General features: G+C 43.1%; 1 protein-coding gene across 1 annotated transcript in view; it reads left to right on the plus strand.

Moving 5' to 3' along the window:
• The window catches only part of MICU1 (mitochondrial calcium uptake 1), a 245,732-nt gene that overhangs the window by 141,899 nt on the left and 81,562 nt on the right, over positions 1-22,271 (plus strand). Inside the window, exon 8 of the mRNA XM_088475745.1 lies at positions 15,733-15,930. Coding sequence (XP_088331871.1) covers positions 15,733-15,930 — 198 coding nt within the window. The remainder of the gene's footprint in view (positions 1-15,732; positions 15,931-22,271) is intronic.

Genomic DNA, 22,271 nt, shown 5'->3' on the forward strand with positions numbered 1-22,271 from the left:
GGACCCCACACAGATCACATTTTGCAGGTCACCCAGCAGGTGCACAGGTGTACTCATTAACCCATTTTAAAAGATTCACAGTGGAACGAATTATTTCACTTGTGGTTCTTTGAGGAGACATGGAAAACATGCACTGTTTGGGGTCCTGAGGACCGAGTTTGAGAACCTGTGCTGTATTATATTATATTGTTCCAGTTATATGGCAATATAGAGTAAATTTACTATATGGATACAAAACAAAAGGACAGCAGTTGTCAGTACTTGTCGTCACTTTTACAAATCTGTATGTGTCTAGCAAAATGTAAGCTTGAGGTTTTAGTTCATATTTTCAACAAAACATTTAAGCTTGAAGCTCCTGTCATGGTTCGTCAAATTAGTGCAAGTACTATATGGACATTTGCTTAAATAACAATGAATTGCAATTGAAATCACTTGCACCCACCTCTATCAGGGAGGCTGTCAAGCAGAAAGACTGGATTGTTAGCCGCACACAAAAACCTTATATAGGCTTGGCAGGCAGCATTCAAGATAATGGGTAGTATGGCGAAATAAACAGAACAAATAAGCCTGTGCACAGTAAACAGTAAATCCTATGTTATGCATGGTATCAGCTGTAAGGCTATATATCTATATATATATATATATATATATATATATATAAAATATGGGACAAATGGAAGGGTACCCAAAGTTTTCCACATGTCACTATTTTCGCTACTACATTATTTTTAATTCAGTCCTGCTCAAATCAGCAAATTGTAGTTGTCTATTTAAAATGTAATGAAGTATGCAATGTTTGTCTCCCTGTGGAGGTTGTGGGACATATCCTCTGGTATTTTGCTACCTTTCTTTTCCTCTTCCTCCCCCTTCTCTGTTCCCTTCCCTCCCCACTCTCTGTTCCCCTTCCTCTGCCGTCTCTGTTAACCTTTCTCTCTCTCTTCCCCCCCCTTCCTTTCCCTCTAAACTCCCTTTCTCTCCCTCTCCCCTCCCTTCCTCTCCCTCTCCCCTCCCTTCCTCTCCCTCTCCCCTCCCTTTTCTCTCCCTCTCCCTCTCCCTCCCTCTCCCTCTCCCCTCCCTCCCTCTCCCTCTCCCCTCCCTTCCTCTCCCTCTCTCCTCCCTTCCTCTCCCTCTCTCCTCCCTTCCTCTCCCTCTCTCCTCCCTTCCTCTCCCTCTCCCCTCCCTTTCTCTCCCTCCCCTCCCTTTCTCTTCCCTCTCCCCTCCCTTTCTCTCCCTCGCCCCTCCCTTTCTCTCCCTCGCCCCTCCCTTCCTCTCCCTCGCCCCTCCCTTCCTCTCCCTCGCCCCTCCCTTCCTCTCCCTCTCTCCTCCCTTCCTCTCCCTCTCTCCTCCCTTCCTCTCCCTCTCCCCTCCCTTCCTCTCCCTCTCCCCTCCCTTCCTCTCCCTCTCTCCTCCCTTCCTCTCCCTCTCTCCTCCCTTCCTCTCCCTCTCTCCTCCCTTCCTCTCCCTCTCTCCTCCCTTTCTCTCCCTCCCCTCCCTTTCTCTTCCCTCTCCCCTCCCTTTCTCTTCCCTCTCCCCTCCCTTTCTCTTCCCTCTCCCCTCCCTTTCTCTTCCCTCTCCCCTCCCTTTCTCTTCCCTCGCCCCTCCCTTTCTCTTCCTCTCCCCTCCCTTTCTCTTCCTCTCCTCTCACTTCTATCCCTCAACCTCCCATGTTCTCAAATGGAAGGGTACCAAAGTTTTCCACGTTACACTTTATCTGAATTTTTTTTTTATTCATTCCTGCTCAAATCAGCAAATTGTAGATGTCCATTTAAATGTACTGAAATATACCATATTTTACACCCTGTTGAGGTTGTGGGAATGTATGCTCTGGTATTTTGCTACCTTTCACCCCTCCCTCCTCTGTTTTCCCTCCCTCCGCCCTCTCTGTTACCCTCCCTTTTCCTCTCCCTTCCTCTTCCTCTCCCCCCCTGTCTTTTCCTCTCCTCTCCCTCCCTCTCTTTTCCTCTCCTTTCCCTCCCTCTCTTTTCCTCTCCTTTCCCTCCCTCTCTTTTCCTCTCCTCTCCCTCGCACTTCTCCGTCTCTCTCCTCCCTCTCCCCTTCTCTTTCTCTCCCCATTCTCTTCCCCACCCTCTCCTCTCTCTCTCTTCCCCTCCCTCTAATCCAGGGGTGGGCAATAAGCGGCCCTCCAGCTGTTGTTGAACTACACATCCCTGCATGCCTTGCAATGGTTCTAGCAGGGTCAAATAGCAATACTGTGGCAGGGAATACTGGAATGTGTAGTTCTACAACAGCTGGGGGGCTGCTTATTGCCCACCCCTACTCTAACCCCTCCCCCCCCCTCCACTCCCAAACTCATCTGTCTCTCTTGCTGTTCCTGCTCTATTCCCCTTCCCCTCTCTCTATCAACCCCCCTGTCCCTCTTTCGTGGGTATTGACCTGCATCTTGCACTTTTTGTCAAAGGTCTTAAAACCAACTGAAATGTTAGGGGATTATTCTCCCTGATTTTCAGTGGGCAGAACAATCCTATCTGTTCTCTTAAACATATCAATCTTACATCAGTTGCAGTATGTTTTTTATATTTCTTTTACAGTACTTTTATGAGAACGTTATGCCAAAGTAAAACAGAATTTATAGCATTACCTTTTTTTTTCTCTTTGCTTTTTGTATCTATTCCATAAAGAATATTATAGAACTATAATTTTGCTTAAAACTGGTGTTATGACCCATCACCTAAAAGGTTTTATAACTCGCGTTATTTTGTTTCATCTCGTTCTGCCGTAGAAGGGAATTTTTGAGGCCGCTGATAACCTTGAAAATGTCACTTTTCAAATTAGAAGAAACAAGTCTCCAAATCACATTTAAGTATCGCCTACCTTCTGTTCACATGCTTTGTTTCCCCTCATAATCTCAACTATGAGCTTTACTGTAAAACCTATATGGTGACACAATAGCTTTTAAGGCTCTCACACTGAATGTTATCGTGCTTATCAAACAGGTTTACCTACTTCAGATTGTATCCTCAATAAAGCACAACATTGTTGCGCAATATAGATCGGGCATAATGAATGGGCAACATTTGTAATCTCAACCACTCACCCATAAAAATGCAATATATAAATCAAATATTTCTTTGGCGCACAAGCTCTATTTTTATTTAATGTTTTTCAATAGACATACAATGAATAACATTTTCTGTGTACAGAAACCTGCAAAATCCAGTAGTAAGCTTTTTTAATTTTTTTTTATTCTTTTTAATTGTTTGTTTTTCTCTTTTGTCTGGGCTGGGGGACACTGGACCATGGATTGTAGGTGGGAAGGTGTGGATTTGGCACTAACACTGAAATCTATAACTCCTCCCCTCTGCAAACCCTGACTTCAGTGTGAGTTTAGTACTTGTGGAGATAGGCATGTTTTTTCAGGGCTGCTCTGCAGCCCTGGTTTAGCTTAGGGATTTTTTTCCCTTATTTGTAATGTTTTATGTTTATTTTTTACTATAGGTGCTGTGCGCTGCTTATAGCCGCACACAGCTGGAGAGTAAAGCGGCGGTGAGAGCCGCATCTAAGGGGGGGATGGCGCTGAGCGCTTCCCCCATTCCACACACTCCGGTCTCTGAAGAGACCGTCTGGGCCCGGGGATAGCGTGCTGTTGTTACCTGGTAGAGGTGCAGGCAGTCAGCGTGGTCCTGGATGGCGGGCACCATCTTGCCGTGTTTGTTGTCGGCGGTTTCTGTGGGGAGAGCGCCGACTACAGACCGACTGCAGGTGAGACCTACAGCAACACCACACTGGACATGCTGTTCTTGGAATCTATGCAGTGTTGTGCCTGGTTAGTACTTGGTGGGAGACCACCTGGGAATACCAGGTGCTGTAGGTAAATGCGGGTCAATCCAAGTGCTTTCCCCACTGAGGGGAGTAACACTTGAAGGAAGGAGCAGTGAGGCTCGCTTCAGTATGACGGGGGGAGGAGCCATGGCTGCTGGTTCCGCCCGCTCTCCAGTGGCAAAATGCAGGCTCCCAGGAAGTCTGATCACAGCACAAGCCTGAACAGCATGGAGGGAGAAGAGAGCAAGATCCTTTCCCTTTGCAGCGTACAGCTAAGTAGTTTTCAGTATTACTGTAATCTGTTCTTGTGCCTGCTTGGAGTGTTTGCATATTCATTGCCACTTGTTATATTATTTGTATTTACAAAACAAAAAAACAAAAAAGCTTTTCTGGGCTGACTGCTGCGGCAAGGCAGCGCAGGAAGGGGGGTGCTCTAATGACGGAAAAAGTCCACAAAGGGCCAGAACCCCACTATGGATATATTTTTTACATGTGCCCAGTGTCAGGCTAAATTACCGTGTGGACAGCTGGATACAGGGGCTTTGTGTATGGACTGTCAGCTGTGGCCCACGTGTGCGCAGCCAGCTGGGGGAACCACTCCACTTACGGAGTAGCCGGCATGGGCTCAGGCTATGAGTCGATCACTCTCTGATGTTGCTCTGCCATAGAGCGGAATTAGCCCAAGCAGCACCAGCTCCTGTTTTGCCCTCACCGCCTGCTGGTGCAGGGGGTGGTTACCAGGGTCCTGATCCTCCTTGGGTCCGTACCAAGAATGGATGCGGCTGTGGCTCATTTAGCAAAGCACACGGTTCTGCCGGTCCAAGGGGCAGCCTCCTTTAAGGATCCGCTGGACAAAAAATTGGAGGGATGCTTTAGGAGTATTTTTTTTATGGGCGCCAGAGTGGTTATTCGCCCATCATTGGCATCTGCCATGGTGAAGTGGGCTGACAAATTAGTGGGAGGCCTTGCCGGTGACTCATCCAGAGAGGACTTACTGGTACTGGCGGAACAGATATGTGCGGCTGCAGACTGTGTGTGTGAGGCCGCACAAGATGGAGCGCAGATTTCCTCTAAGGTCTCAGCCTCAGTCGCGGCACTCGGGCTTCGCGCCTGGGAGGCGGACACCGAATCTAAACGCGCTTTAGAGTTTCTGCCTTTTTGTGGAGTCATCCTGTTCGGCTCTGAGCTTGATACTATTATATCCCAGGCGACAGGTGGAAAGAGCACCTTTCTGCCTGTGGTGCCCCAGAAGCTAAAGGGCTCACATTTCTGAGTCTTCTGTTTTACCTTTCAAGGAGGGGGAACGATTAGAGGTCAGGGGGCCCTTGGACGCTCTGTTCCCAGTAGGGGTTCTGCCCCCTGGAGTATTCTCCAGCACATTCAGGTGCCCAGGTGCTAGGGCATCTGAGAAGCCAGGTACCTCAGAATCTCAGCCCATCCGGTCTCAGGGAAGGTAGGGGGCCGTCTCCTTCTTTTCCGAGACAATTGGGTAGCTTCGGGAGTAGATGCCTGGGTAAAGGGGCATTGTCTCCCGCGGTTATGTGATCGACCTAAGGGGGCAGCCACCACAACGTTTCTTTGCTACAGCATTCCCCAGGGAGCCAGAGAAGAGACGGGCCTCAAACCAGGCTATCAGTTCCCTCTGTTCAGAAGGGGTTATAGTTCCCATTCCACAGTCTCAACAGGAAAAGGGGTTCTACTCCAACTTGTTCCTAGTCCAGAAACCCATTGGCAATTATCGGCCGATTTTGAATCTACGAGCCTTGAATGCCAGTCTGTGGGTGGATCGGTTTTGCATGGAGTCGCTCCGATCAGTGATCCAGGGTATGTCGGCAAACGATTTTCTGGCATCTATCGACATCAGAGATGCATATCTCCACATACCGATTTGGGCGGGGCCTCAGTCTCTACTCAGGGTCGTGGTTGAAAGAGCCCATTACCAGTTCCAGGCTCTACCGTTCGGTTTGACTACAGCTCCGCGGGTCTTCACAAAGATCATGGCAGCAATGGCAAGCTTACTGCATTCTGAGGGAATAACGGTGATTCCCTATTTGAACGATTTGCTAGTATAGGCGGATTCCGCTGCCCAACTTCAGCTCCACCTGGATCACACGGTGCAGGTGTTACAGCATCATGGGTGGATACTGAATCTCGAGAAGAGTCACCTCAGGCCGTGCCAGCGTCTGACGTTTTTGGGTGTGATCTTCGATACAGCACTGGAAAAGGGTTTCCTGCCCGAGCCCAAAGCCCGGGCCCTTCAGGACTTAGTCAGGAAAGTGCTGTTTGCCCCTCGGGCATCCGTTTGGCTGGGTATGAGGTCACTTCCATTCATGGATTCTCCAGTGGGAGATTCTCCGGAATTGGATGGGCAGCTCAGACGACCTTTCTTCTCAGTTGCTGGTTCTGTCAGACAGCACTCGTCAGTCACTTCGCTGGTGGCTGATTACCGATCACCTTCTCCAGGGTTGGTCTCTGGTGACTCCCAAGTCTCAGAGGTTGGGGAGTGGTGATGGAGAACCTTTGTCTCCAGGGGACCTGATCGTCATAAGAGATAGGTTTCCCAATAAATATGCTGGAGCTCCGGGCCATTTATCGGGCACTGTGCGGGGCTCAAGCCCTCCTGGCGGACCGACCATTGAGGATCCAATCAGACAACGCAACAGCAGTGGCATATGTAAACCAACAGGGGGGAACCAAAAGCACGCTTGCCATGGCAGAGGCAGGTCTAATTCTCTCTTGGGCGGAGACGTTCCTCCCGGCAATTTCAGCAGTCTTCATACTGGGGGTGGAGAATTTGGAGGCAGACTACCTGAGCAGGACTACGTTCCTGCGAGGGGAGTGGTCTCTCCACCCGTAGGTTTTCCAGCAGCTGGTCCAGAGATGGGGGCTGCCGGAGGTGGACCTAATGGAGTCTCGGCACAATTGCAAGGTCCAGAGATCCTTTGGCATTTGCAGTGGATGCCATGGCAGTTCCCTGGAACTTCCATCTGGCCTAGATTTTTCCTCCAATTCCCATGTCACCAAGAGTACTCCGTCGAGTCAGGGAGCAGCAGGTGTCAGTCATCCTATTGGCTCCAAACTGGCCACGCCGGTCGTGGTTCGCCACAGTTCTCAGGCTAGCCGCAGGGCCAGGGTGGAGTCTGCCTCTGCGTCCAGATCTTCTGCTACAGGGGCCATTCTGTCACGAGGTGCTTACCTCAGTTGGCTTTAATGGCCTGGTTGTTGAGACCGAGCTCTTGAAGGCCGGGGGTTTTTCCCCTTCAGTCATCAGCACCATGCTCCAGGCGCAGAACTACCACAGGGTTTGTAAAACCTATATTGTGTGATGTCAGCAGCGGGGAGTACATACTGCCCAGTTCCGCAAGCCAAAACTTTTAGCATTTCTGCAGGACGATTTGGAGGCCGGCTTACGGCTTCAATCTTTGGAATCCGTGGACCTTCGGTTCGTAACGTGGAAAGTGATTTTTCTTATGGCCATTGCCTCGGCTCAGCGGGTCTCTGAGTTGGGGGCCTTGTCCTGCAAACCACCTTTCCTTGTTTTCCATTACGGTAGGTCTGTGCTCAGGATGGTTCCTTCTTTTCAACCCAAAGTGGTTTCATCTTTCCACTTAAACCAGGAGATTGTTTTTCCTGTTTTCTCCTCTTCAGAGTCCTCAGGGGACCAGGTCGATATATCACTGTTGAATATTGTCCGGGCCCTACGCATTTATTTAGACAGAACTTCGATCTTACGTAAGACGGACTCTCTATTGGTTCTCTACGACGCCCGCAAACGGGGCTGGCCAGCCACAAAGCAGACCATTGCAAAATGGCTCCACTCAGTGATTTCAAGGGATTACTCAGAGGCGCCCCGCTAGGGTGTTGGCTCATTCACGGGGCCTCAGCTGAACAGGCTTGTCGCGCAGCTGCCTGGTCCGTGTCCACACGTTTGTGTGGTTCTACAGGTTTCATGTCTTTGCCTCCGGGGATGCCCATTTTGGGCGTACAGTTCTCCGGTCAGGCAAGTTATGATTTTAAGGTCGTATTGACCGTCAATTTAATTTTTTTATTTTTCGAAGTGACAGTGTCACTGAGTATTGGTTCTCCTTACCAGGCACTTTTGAAGTTGTACTGAAGTCAGGGGTTGCAGAGGGGAGGAGTTATAGATTTCAGTGTTAGTGCCAAATCTACGCCTTCCCACCTACAACCCATGGTCCAGTGTTCCCCAGCCTGACTCAGAGAAAAGGATTCAACGGTAAGTACCCAAAAATCCTATTATTTTTACATTTACTTTGCACATGAAGCCTAGGAGACTGAATCGGCTTATTTTATACAACACGCAGGAATTTTTTGAAAAAGGATGAGTTTCTTATAAATGCAATCTAACAACATGAATATTTGAGTTTTGACGTATTTACTCTCCATGCTTTGTACAATTGTTAAATGTAATGCAAACAGCACCTTTATGTACCTTGCTTCTGTGTAGAGAGAGGCGCTGACATTTCAGAGGGCAGCAGCCATTGTCTGTACGTAGGTAATTTTATTTTAGCTTTAGTTATATTGCCTCCTTTAATAACCTTCCACTTTATTCCTATTCTCCCCTTTGCTCATCGCTTGATGCTGAATAAGTTAATGAAGTTATGGAAGAAATAGCTGTGCAATAAGTAAATTAATAGGATTCCTGGAAAGCCGATGATGAATTTTTGAGTTGTTGTAAATTGCCCTCATTCAGTATTAGAGCTCTACCAAGCTATTATTTTTTTTTTTTTAACCTAAAAAATACACAGAAACGATCATTTCTCCATTTTATTAAGTATTTCCACTATTCCGCAATGGGTTAATGTTGAAGACAAGTTATCATCTCCATTAATTCCATATTGCATAGTTTCGCACTGTAGGTAGCAAGCCATTGCTCTCTACAGTGCTTTAACGTTTTTTTGCTATTCAGCAAAGCAAAAAGCGTTACTTTACTTAAAAAATCTTTACTTCATATAACGCCATCTCAGAATGCAATGTGTACATAGTCTCTATATTAATCTGTTTACATTTATATTTATGCGCTTTTATTTACTTATAATTGTATATATACATTTTAAATATAAAGCACAGAACTATAAATGTATACAGACTAATATAAAGCCTGTGTACACATTTCATCAATTTAGACAGTTTTGGCAGGCTGGAGTTGGACTTACACTTGGCAGTCACCACACTGCAGGAAAGGAGACTATTCACAAACTTTAGTAAGCGCGTAACTGAGCACGCGCAGAAGAAAAACAAGACTATTTTGTATTCTGAATCCCGAATACAATGCCGTCTGCAAATTTGTTGGGAGAGCGTGTTAATGCAACCACTTTCTCTGCTTAATAAAATGCTGAATAGCTGACAATTTTTTTTAGAATTTATAAAAATTAGTTACGATGTTGCTCGATAATCAGGGTAACAGCGTCACTTTTGCTGAATAGAGCCCTAAGTGGCATATGTTTGTTTTAGATTAGCAGCTTAAGTGTTTTTGCATCTGCAATAAAATAAGCAATGTAAAGGCTTTTGCTTCTATGCAGCAAGCTGCTAATTGCTAAATAATGATAACCCCCAATGATGTGATTAACATAAAGGTAAGTGTGATTGTTGGAACTAAACTGTAATTAGTGTACTGAAGTAAAAATGGTGAAAAGCGAGGAAGAAGCGCATAGCATGCTGGAAAAACCCATTAGCACTAAAATGTCCCTAATTACTGTATAAATACCTATGTGGTTTTCTGTTTGGTAATTATTTTTCACATGGTTAATGTGTGTGATACATACATGTATGAGGAAATGGGAGCACGTTCATTGAGTACCCAGCATTGCAATCTTAGATGACATTTATGATTTTACTGTTTTAAACCACATTATTATCTGTAGTAAAATTAATATGAATTGCTGTATGTTTTATTACCTTATATTTCATATTTATTTTAACTGGAATTTATAAGCCAGGAAAGAAACCCCATAAACCTGAAAAACGGATTAGTGTTGTAGAAGAGTGTAAGCTGTTCTGTAAATATAAGACCCTTATATTTATTGCATGTAGTAATATATAAGTGCAATTCAATGCCGAGCAATGTGTGGTAGCGATGAGTGGCCACATATGTTGCCAATACTTACGGTAACTCAGCATCGCTCATTTTACTGCCATGGCACACAGTGTAGGAATTGCTGGCTTAGTCTAAAAGGTGGCACCTCTGCAAGATTCTGGCTACAAGCAGAGACCTTCTTTTTTTTTTTTTATGAGAATTTTTAATTCAATTAACATTTTGCTTTATAACATGTTTCATATGGGGCAATCATTGCCTTTTTTACTAATGTTATAGTAAAAATGCCATTATTAGTTTTGATGATTTTATCTTGAGAAACCAGAGCTCTCAGTTAGGAATTACTACTAAGTTAATATCCAGCCATATTCCAGGACAATATAACTACTGGGTGCCACTTTTCATGTTTTCCTTTGCTACCTTTTAGAATTTGACAGAGCCATCAACGTAGTTGGTCTTATACATATTTTCAAACAGAACTGTACCTTAAGATAATGTTATCTATGTAGAATCGGGTACAGGTTGAGTCTCCCATATCCAAAATGCTTGGGACCAGGGGTATTTTGGATAACGGAATATTCCGTATTTTGGAAGAATTGCATATCATAATGAAATATCTTGGGAATGGGACCCCAATATACACACAGAATGCATATATGTGTTATATGCACCTTATACACATAGCCTGCAGCTCATTTTATACAATATTTTCAATAATTTTGTGGCTCAAGTAAAGTTTGTGAACATACATGAAATAAATTTATGTTTCATTTACACCCTATACACACAGCCTGAAGGTAATTTTATACCATATTTTTAATAATTTGTGCCTTAGACAAAGTTTGTGTACATTGAACCATCAAAAATCAAAGGTTTTATTACCTTAGTCATGCCAAAATTATTCCGTAATTCGGAATATTCCGTATTTCGGAATATTTGGATATGGGAGACTCAACCTGTATAAACATTTGTTTCATTAATAGTACTGTATATGAATTACAAAAGAGTCATTCAGAGTAGGTAAGAGTGCTGCATCCTTAGGCATTGACAGAGAAACAACAATGGTTTTCAGAGATGCACTCATAATAGTAGAAATTAGGTAGAGCAGATTGCATAATACTTTTAAGTTTGAAGTATCCAATTGTACCAGTGATCCAGAGGTTGTCCTAGACACACAGACAATTTTGTGGCAAGGTGATTTGTTTAACAAATAAATTTATTCTATACATAGTATAAAATAAAATCCCTGGTAGGCGTCTGTTTTTCTGTTCGGGCTAATCTTGAGAACCACTGGACAGATTTTGAGGCAGTTTTCTGTATTCTATAGAACATTTGTTGAGGAAGGTTTAGGTGTATGATACATTAATGTATGATAAAAGGGAGCCAAGCAGTGACGATTTTAGTGAGGGAAGTCAATTAACAAATGCCCAGGCCGCCTCCTTAGGAACAGGTACTCTTTCTCCCAACTTTCTTCTTAAGCTGACAGCAGAACACACTTCTCTCCTAAAAAGCTGCTATAGCTCTTGAAGAGACCAAAACAGCAATTAAATCCTGATGTTACAAAACTTATTAATACAATTTAGCTAAATTTTTGATGGATATCCTTAGCAAAATTCTCTCATATTGGTTAATATTGTGGTTATTCTTAAATCCAGCAGAGACCCTAACCTATGTTCCACATTACAGAACGATTTTGCTCCAGCACATCAACCTTAGAATGTATGCAAAAATCCTTCCCAATGGATTATCCCTCTTTGCTTTCTATCCTAAGTCACCCAGACCAATTTGGCTTTATATCGGGTAGCAAAGTGCTAGATAACACTAGGAGGGTCATTGACTAAATTCACTCTATTCTCCTGTTGTAGTGCCCTTCATTGGTAATCATTTTAGATGCAAAAACACTCAACCAGATCCCATGGCCGTTTAGGTCTAGAGTAGTCCGGTAAATTTCTCAATGCTATACTGATCCCCTACTGTCAGTGGCATCACATTTTCCCCCTGAAAGACATTTTTTCCAAAGAAATAAATTCATATTCTTAAAGACATATTCCTGCTAATATTTGCTCTATTCCAAAAAATCGGGTCTTAAAGTGGGGAAACCAAAACACGAAATTGCACTTCCCATTCCATTGTCATCAGAAGAAAATCAAATATTTCGGTATTTACATCACACTTCAGTACCATCAATTATTCCAGGCCAATTTCCATCCACATATCACTGTCATTAAATCGGATCTCAATAATTAGAATCAACAGTTTCTCATAGCAGGGGTTGGATCATTGTTGAGATAAATTTTCTATCTTCTATTTTGGGTCTTTCTTATTAAGCTAAATATTCTATCATGACTAAGGGGCTAATACCAAGCCTTCCCTATTTGGGACACCCCTTTTCTGTACAGTGGAGATGCTTTGCAAACCAGCATGCCTGCAGCTTGATGAAACCCTCTCCCAGTCAAGATGCTATGGGTTTGCAAAATTCTTTGCAGATAAAGTATCCTCCATCCGTGCTGGAATCCCCACATTGCCATCAAAGGATTGCCAAACTACCAAGCCTGCCAAGGTAAGCCACCTGTCTCCCTGGAACAGCTTTGACATAATGGATGTAAAAGACAGTGTCTAAATTATCAGAATGTTGCGACCCACCACCTGTGATCTGGACCCTGCCTCATCCAAGTTTCTCATGGGGTGCATGGACATGATTGGCCTTGTAATTGCAAAAATAGTTCAATGCTCTTTGCAAACAGACATTTTTCCAGAACCACTAAAGGAAGCAATTGTTAGACCACTTCTAAAAAAAAAACTAATTTAGACCCCCGACTGCATGACCAACTATAGACCAGTATCAAACCTTCCTTTTCTAGGAAAGGTTATTGAGAAAGTGGTGGCAATGCAACTGGAAACCCGCCTGTCTACCCATGATATTTATGATCCATTCCAGTCAAGATTCAGGAGAAGACACAGCACTGAAACAGCTCTAGTATGTGTGTTTAATGATCTTCTGATGGCAAGAGACAGAGGTGATTGATCAATCTTAATCCTTCTGGATCTCTCAGCAGCATTTGATACTGTGGACCACGGGATTCTAATTGAGCGCCTGAAAAATGTCTGTGGACTGGATGGCACAGTCCTTAGCTGGTTCAAATCATTTCTGACTGGCAGGTCACAAAGTTGCTTCTGGAGTAAACTCTTCAGCACCAGTGCCACTTCCATGCGGTGTCCCACAGGGTTCTATACTATCTCCCATGCTTTTTGCAGTATACATGCTACCATTGGGTGAAATAGTCAGACGTCATGGCCTGGTCTACCACTGCTATGCAGATGATACACAACTGTACCTGTCCTTAGCTCCAGGTACAAAATACCCCATAACAACCCTAAATGGCTGCCTAGCTGAGCTTCAGGAGTGGATGAGTGCCAGTTGGCTGCGACTGTCCCTGATAATACAGAGGTCCTTATGATAGGTCACAGGACAGGGCTACAGCATAGCCAACCAACAAGACTTACGATTGGGGGATCAGAACTACAAAACACTGAACAAGTGCGGAATCTTGGTGTTGTCCTGTATAGTGGCTTGACACTTAAACATCAGGTATCAGTCACAATCAAATCCTCATTCTTTCATCTGAGGAACATCGCCAGAATCAAGTACTCAATTCCCTCTGAAGATCTGCCTAAAGTCATACATTCATTTATATCACCACGCCTAGACTACTGCAACGCCCTCTACCTTGGACTCCCAGAAAAAGAATTGCACCGCTTGCAGATGGTACAAAATGCAGCTGCCAAGCTATTGACCAACCAGCCGTGTTCCAGCCACATAACACCCACACTCTACTCCCTTCACTGGCTGCCTGTCAGATGGCAAATTGTTTTCAATATTGGATAACTAACTTTCAAAGCCCTACATGACCAGGGCCCAAGGTACTTGAAGCAGCTTCTGATTCCTTACCGTCCCACTCGATTGCTGAGATCAGCTGATGAAGGACTATCAACAGTACCTAGCATCTCCCGGAATTCGTCTGGGGGTCAAGCTTTCAGTTTTGGGGCTCCAACCTTATGGAACTCACTTCCCCGCACAGTTCGAGAGGCCTCCACTCTAGAATCCTTCAAAAAAAGACTCAAGACTCACGTATTCACCGAAGCATTTCACTAATGTCCCTTGTTTAAGCTAATTTTGTATTTTGTACTGTAAAGGCAAATGTAAAGCACTTTTGAGTCCTTTTGAGAAAAGCACTATATAAATATATATATATATATATATTTATATATATATATAGATATATAGATTTTCTGCACAATTACCGCTATCTATTTATATGGCAGAACAGATATTACTAGAATTTGACCTCGTTTTCTGCAGAGATCATCACAAGGTGTATGTCTGGGCATCCCTGACTGTAGACACTTATTTGGCTGTGCTGCTTGCTCGATGTGTACTCTAGAACTTCCCGTGAACACCTTTATTGATGCTGAGAATCTTATTATATATTCGGCCTCTCCTCTCCCACGAACTAAGCACACCCAAAAAGGTTTCAAATCATCCTTTTATATACCACATGCTTGGTGTTTAGGACAGATCTTGGTCCAGAGCACAGACCCATCATCCCAATCTTCAATATTCCTGACTTTCTTCCCTGTAAAGATGCCATTACATTTGAACCATGGCTATTTGCTGGTAATAATTACCTTACTAGAGACTATCTGTTCACCCTTTTCCCCCCTCCACTCTTCATCTGTTTTTCAATAGATCTTTCTGATCTAAACTATGTACTAACTGCATTGATTCCCAATACGCCATGCAGCGTGCCTGGAGTGAGTGATCCTCCAGGTCCCTGTCAACTCTGCTAGCGTCAGGCATTTTTTTTTACCGAAAATGTGTCTAAGTCACAATACGATGTGACTAGGACGCTCCAGGAGTGCTGATTATTTTGATATGTGTCACGTATAACTGTGTGCGACTGAGTCTCTCTATCAGCATATGAAGTGCTATGATGGAATTGCTGCAGTTTTTTTTCTACACTAAGTGTCGTATTCAGTCTCCATTGCACACAGATATACAGGTGTCACATATCAAATTAATCCGCACAGTCTCCTTGTGAGTCTTAGTTGCATCGTATTAAGACTTAGACAAATATTTGGGACAAAAAAGACACCCGACGCTAGCAGTCTCACGGGACCTGGCACACCAAGAGGGGCTGTTTGGTGCGACTGCAGAAAAGATGAGTGAGGACATATCTGTAACTGCTCTGTTTAGTGTTCACTGTAGGTCCGGCGCCGGACCTAGAAAGGGCAATCTAGCGTGCACCAATGCCGCGTGCCAGCTGAAAATGGGGTGTGGCCACCTGAAAAGGGGCTTATCTTTAAGACTCATCCCCTTTTCTTCACTCTTGGGGGCGTGCCCAGCACTTAAGGACATGCCGGGCTGCCCCCAAGCTCTCCTTTCTCTGATAATAGATGCCGTGCGCATGCCATCTATTCACTGGTGATCGTTGCACTGCTATTTTTCCCGAGGACAGCACCCACCATGTTGTTTTAGCAGGGCACCGCCAAAATGGCAGGGTGCATTCTGCCCTTTTGAAATCGTACATGGCGCCGCTCCATGCTAAAATTGCCTAGCAGAAACGCTATCTGTATGAAACCCCTTTACTTTGTAATGATATGTTCCTCAACTGTGTAATACTTGTTGCGCCTTACAAATAAAATATTATACATGTAATGGGAAAATTTGTCATTGTTTTGGAATGTTGTATTAATGTACACAGCTGTTATTAATTGACGCTATGCTTAAACATAATCACATGGATAATAGTTTATGTAAGGTAGAGTTTTATTTTAAATGTGCATAGATCTATGTTTAATTCTCGTCATTACTCACTTGATTTGTGTATCTTCCTCTGTAGGTCCAAAGCATTATTCGATCTCAAACCAGCATGGGAATGCGTCATAGAGACCGCTCCACTACTGGAAACACCCTGAAGACAGGATTTAGTTCAGCTCTCACCACCTATTTCTTTGGTGCTGATTTGAAAGGGAAACTGACTATCAAGAACTTCTTGGAATTTCAGCGTAAGCTCCAGCATGATGTGCTTAAACTTGAGGTCAGTCTCTTTCATAAATTAACCTTATATATTGTATACGATATGTAAGTTTGCTTTAACTTTGTGAACTTTGTAATGTACTGTATGTACTGTGGTATTAACTTATTATTATTTTTTATTATTATTATTATTATTATTATTATTATTACCCTTTATATGGCGCCACAAGTATTCCGCAGAGCCATACAGAGTTCATAAACAAATAAGTGAACAAGAAACCAGTGACTTATAGTACAATACAATGCAGGACAAAGACATGGTTTGTACACATTGCTACATTAGCGATCATAACACTCAAAATAAGCAGCATGGAGTCAGCAATCAAGTGTTAGATACCTTTGGGCTTAAATTCTAAAGGAGAGGGGCTTACAAACAGGTGTGACACAGATGGGATAGACAGGAAAGATAATGTAGTAGTGGGTTAGGATGAGAGCTGATAGACCTTGATGAGAGCTAATCACCCTATCTTATGTACTGATGGAGTAGGGTAACGCTAAATTCCTTGACCTTTTTAATAGCTTTTTATAAATATATTTTTTAAATGCACTTGTCTCCCACTGTAACAAAGAAAACTGACAATAGTCTTTAGGCATGTGCCCACAGATGTGTGGGGTCTAGAATTTTTAATGGATTTCAGAGGTGTCCTGCTGCAAGCAGAATATCTTGTCCTTAAAGCTTGCACATGATATCTGCAGAGTCACGTATATCTGGGAAATACTAAGTAAGTGTTGTTTAAAGCTATGGAACACTAAGGGCCTCATTTATCAATGAGTGATATTCTAATCTTGAATGATGCTACAACCAATCAGCTCCTAACTGTCATTTTTCAAACACATGACAGTTAGGAGCTGATTGGTTGGAGAACCATTTAAGATTAGTAACAGGTGATAATAACAAGAATATCACTCGTTGATAAATGAGGCTCTAAGTGTTCAGGCTCTTGCATGATGCTCGAGAAGACTAAGGGGCTGAATCAGAGTTGCATACCACAGGTACAGCTGCATTGCATGCTCAGAAATAAATGTGGATCTTCGCCTGTATTCAGAGATGACTGCATCTATGCTGGTGAAAGTAGCCGTCTTTATTATCGGCAAACATTAGCACTATTCCTATCCTTGATGCAAGAGATCTATCTGAATTCGGACAAATCTCTGCATACATTCAACCCTGGTTAGCCTGGAATTTCGCCAACATGCCCATGATGCCACTCTCAGAACACTTAATACACAGTTATACCCACTCAGGAGTAATGCTGGCCATATGTCTGCGGGCCTATTGCTCTTTTTGCCAACGCTGATCCGCCAATTGGTGGACATCAATGATCGGTCATGATCATTGTCATGGAATCTGCCAAATACAGCATGTTCAAAATCCCTGACTCGCAGATTCCGATCATTTATCATCGCGGATCTAACCGATATATATCATGCAGATCTTATCGCGTGTACGCCTGACCACACGTGCCCGCAGGTCGATCATGGCATTGTCCCATCTACTATGCTGCACATAACATATCGTGTGGTCATACACAGAATTGTGTAGTGTGTACAGCCAGCGCTAAATATCGTTCCATCGTGTTGTGCCGTAGCTAGGTACACACATCGCATAGTGTGTACCCAGCTTAAGAGTTGTGCAGATGACTGTAAAAGATTTATACAGGTTAGGATGCATCCTATCATATACAAAGGTGAAATTCAAGGTTAATTTATGGATGGAACAATATTTGTAACTTAAATTGCTCAAATACAGTAATAGCTAAAATGTTACCATTTATTGACTGCTAGATTTTTGCACTGTTCATCATTTCCTTTTATGCCAATCTCGTTACGGTCTTGTTCCCTTTCATCTGTGATGTAATTTTTCTTCTGAACAAGTATAAATATGAATGAGATGATGGTCTTTGTTACTGAAATATTAAACGCCTGCTAAGAAAAAAAAAAAAATGAAACGAGTACCTAAAATGGGAATGATTGAAGTCTTATTGTTCTCTCCTATTAATAGATTGCTCGTCTGTAGCTTTCAGCATACCATTATAAAGTCCTCATTTTCTTTAATGTGTCATAATTCAGCCGTTCATGGTGTGATAGAAAAAAAGCTGATAAAGGTTACTTTTAAACAATAAATGTGCACAGTATGGATGTCCAATAATTCTGCAGGAAAATAACTTTTGCCTGCAACAAACTATGTAAATCTTTCTTTACCCTGTGGTTAGACCTGGTTATGAATGCAGACATGCTACGGTTCCAAGGTTTTGTGGCTTTTCGTTAAATGCGACATGGAAACGCCATGAAAAAATACATACCTGATGACAAGTTGGGGCACTGGTTAGCTGCCTATTTATTGCCCCAATTAGTCCACACAGGAATGTCCCATGAAAATAGACTGTTGAGGTGGCCTTGGGGGAAGGTGGGGGTTGGAATATAGAGAGTATAGATAAATACTTTTCTTCTACCTTTTATTTTGTACCTATTTTTGAAAGATTGAACCATTAATAGTACAATACTGCAATGTCCAGTTGTTTTCACATGATTATTTTTGTCATAACGCATTAATTGCTACACAGGATGTTCCTGCCTGCACTTGGTATGCCAGTCATCACTAAATTTACCAATAGTCACTCTACCAGTTTTATTGATGTTATAATCTCTAACATGGGAGGTCGTTTATCAACCTCAGTGTTTGGTAAACACCTACTGACAGAAACATGATACTTTTGCCGTCATCGTTCACCCGCAATCTACTAGAGACTCTAGGGCAGTGGTGTCAGACTCGGGCCCTCCAGCTGCAGTCGAACTACACATCCCAGCATGCAGTTCCACAGTTTTGCTATTAGGGCATGTTAAAACTGTGCCAGGGCATGCTGGTATCTGTAGTCCCACAAAAGCTGAAGAGTTGGACACCACTGCTCTAGGGACTCTCATTTTCACAACTCCCGCAAGTCTGTGGCATTAGTGAGTACAGTGATATGATCTGTCAAATGCATCATCTTATCTTTTTATACATATATATATATATATATTTTTTTTATTGAATTTTCAAAATAGTACAATAAGTGGAGATACCAAGTACAACAAACCATGAGATACATAGTAAAAATCCGAGATCCATAATAGATCTGGTTGACGCTTATAGATATCAAGTGATGTAGACTTTCAATAAGTACAAGCAACCATAGAAAACCAATGCGAGGTTCTGTGAACAAGAAATGAAAGATATAGATTTCAAGGTGCAAACCTATGAGAAATAAAAGCAGTGGCATCCTAATTATTCTGTTTTTAAATAAACTTGGGAGTGGTGGAGTGTAGATGGGAAAACACACAAGGAGAGAGACGGTAGGAAGGTATCAGAACATGTCAGGTGTAAAACCAAAATAAGATGCATTGAAACTAATATCAAGTTTGCAATACTGAACCAGCAACAATCAGAGATTCTGCCCACCATAGTCAGGAAGTTGCAATCAAAGAAGGAAATTTAAGGGTGAAGGTGACTATGGAGCGAGGATTAAATGTCATTAAGCTTCTGTTGACAATTTCTTAAATAAAAACTAATCCGTAGTCTCAATTACTTTTGAGAGATAATTTTGAGTAGCCAAATCTAACTTTACAATATATAATTCCCACTTTCTATAGAATTATTCTTCCCCTTTGTTGACATATGGCAGAATAAAGAAGCTGCAACATATTTTGTTTGACTTCATTAAGTGTGGGAGCATATTTTGAATTAATAAGTTTCACCTTTTTGCTAGTGTGAGAAGGGGTAAAATAACCTTTTTATCCGGGCCTAAAGTGCAGTTTTTACAATTCGAGCAAAGGCAGCCTAAGGGGTCAAGCTGAAATTGGAGTGAAAAATAAAATTGATAAATCCCATAACCTTGTTCCAAAACTGTTTAACCTCATGACATTCCCACATACAAAGCTTAAAGTTAGCTGTGGACACAGTACAAATATTCTCCAGACTCCGCTGAGATCATATGTCTATGTTGAGCAAGAGATTTGCATGCTCTGTGGAGAGTACGAATGTGGACTTCTCTGTGTTATGCTGAGTTTAGCCTTTTTAAGGTATCATTGTATTGGTAAATCAAATCTGGCACAGATTGTAACAAATGTCGACCTGCCATTTTTTAAACAATACGTTCCATTATGATTTAGCAGAATTTGCCAACAAGTTAGGTTATAAATATTTGGTTTAAAAGGGTTTTTTTCGTAATCAGCCTGAAAAGAGAAGCCAAGTGTTGCTGATCCGAAATAGAACTAGGTAACTTTTACCCCTTATACACCAGAGCTAAAACCTGGGTTATTGCAGGGTTAACCCAGGTTGCTTCTAGGTGTAAAAGAGGCCAGGGTTGGATTCTTGGGTCGAGTGACCCGGCAATCCTACCCAGGTGACTTACAGGGTTTAACACAGGAACGACCCGTGAAACCCTGCAGTGTAAACTGGTACCTTGGGTCATCCGACCCGGGTCCCGTTTACAGGATGGGGACTTCCGGGTTTCTTGGCGCTTGGAGATGATGTCATCTCCAAGCACAGGGTGAAGTGTTCAACTGCACCTGTGTGCAGTGTGAACGGTGCTGATCCGGGAATTATCCGGATCAGCACCACTGTCGAAAAGGGGGTCTGACCCGTTTTGGAACTGTGTTTCAAATCTCTGGTCAGACCTAGGAAAAGCAGTATTAGATGAATCAAAGTGCCGTACTTGTAGATACATATAGAATTGCTGTCTGGAGAAATGGTATTTCTGTTGTAAATTCTCAAAGGAAATTAATCTGCCACCAGGGTCAAACACTTTAGAGCAGTGGTTCTCAAACTCTGGACTCAGGACCCCACACAGTTCCCGTTTTCCAGGTCATTTAAAAAAATGGTGCACAGGTGTAGTCATTACTCACTGACACATTTTAAAAGATGTGTGGAGACCTGGAAAACATGCACTGTTTGGTGGTGGTGTTTGAGAACCTGTGCTTTAGAGGAACATGAGAGTCCCTTTTCCCTCTAGAGAAGGAAGTTTGAATTGGTTAATGAAGGAGGAAATGATGAGTTCCCCCATAATGGGAGAAAATAGGAGATGAGGTGACCTATGGAGTGTTTTGTTTATAGACACCCTATTATCTGGAATATCCACTATCTTAGTGTGCAAAAGAGTGCCTGGAGAGAAAGGTGCAAACAATGCTAAAACCAAAAACATATCAGTGTACGTGCTCTTCTCTAACAGCCAATCACCTGTGTATCGGAAAAAATTGTTAAGGAGTGGTAATGAACATCTGGAGCCCCTATGCCACCCTTGCTGCGAGTAGTTTTCAATTTTTGCATAGCAATCCTAGGACGTTTATATTGTCATAAAAACCGAGATATTACACTGTCAAGTTTGGAAATATCAGCTATTGATAAACATATAGGCAATGTCTGCATAAAATAGAAAATTTTTTGAAAAATTATACTTTTAATGACACCCATGTGCCCTAGCAGCAAGAGGAGAATGGATTTCCGATTGTCAAGTAAATTGGTGATCTTGGATACTATTGGTGAAAAATTTGCTTTATAAAGCAAGGAAGCGTCGGATGTAATATAAACCCCTAAGTATTTAAGATGAGTAGGAGATATTTTAAAAGAATGTTAATCAGGAATAGATTGAAGGAATGTAGAAGAGCCACTAAAGGGGAGAACTTCGGATTTGGCAACATCCGTTCCATTGCTGCCGGGATCGAGCTTTCAGGGTCAGTAAAGAAAAGCAACATGTCATCCACGAATAACGCGACTTTAAGAATAACGTTACCAACTGAAATTCCTCCAACAGAGGGAGAGGTGCCACTGCCAGACTTTCAACTGCTATTGCAAATAAGAGTGGCGACACTGTCCCTGTCTGGTGCCTGTATGTGCCAGAAAAGGCGAGGAAATATAACCATTTACATGTGACTGGGGATCAGCATATAGAGTGCCAGTGGTGTAACTATAAATTTAGCTTCCCCCACCCAAAAATGTTTCTGACGCCATCGCGACCATCGGGGCTTGCGACAAGACCCGTGTGGTAGGGTCTCGTGGCCGCAAGCCCAAGAGAGCTTCCGACTCTAATAGAGCCGGAAGCTCTCCCACTGACATCACTGGTGATGTCAGTGGGGCCGCCCACAAATGGCAGGCGTTCGCTTGGGAACGTCTCCGTTTGTGAAGCCACCTCCCCCCGCCACGCCTACAAAACGGGCGAGCTGTCGATCAACATCGACAGCCGCCCCTTTTGTAGTGAGCCACGGAGTGATAGAATTTCTCTCTCGCTCCGGGGCTTGCGCACGCACAGTGCAGCCTCTGCGCGTGCGCAGAGCCCACCATCAACCCGCTTGCGAGCGGGTCTGAAT

The sequence above is a fragment of the Taudactylus pleione genome, unplaced genomic scaffold (genome assembly GCF_031769625.1).
Source record: "Taudactylus pleione unplaced genomic scaffold, aTauple2 ptg000016l, whole genome shotgun sequence".
Lineage (NCBI taxonomy): Eukaryota > Metazoa > Chordata > Amphibia > Anura > Myobatrachidae > Taudactylus > Taudactylus pleione.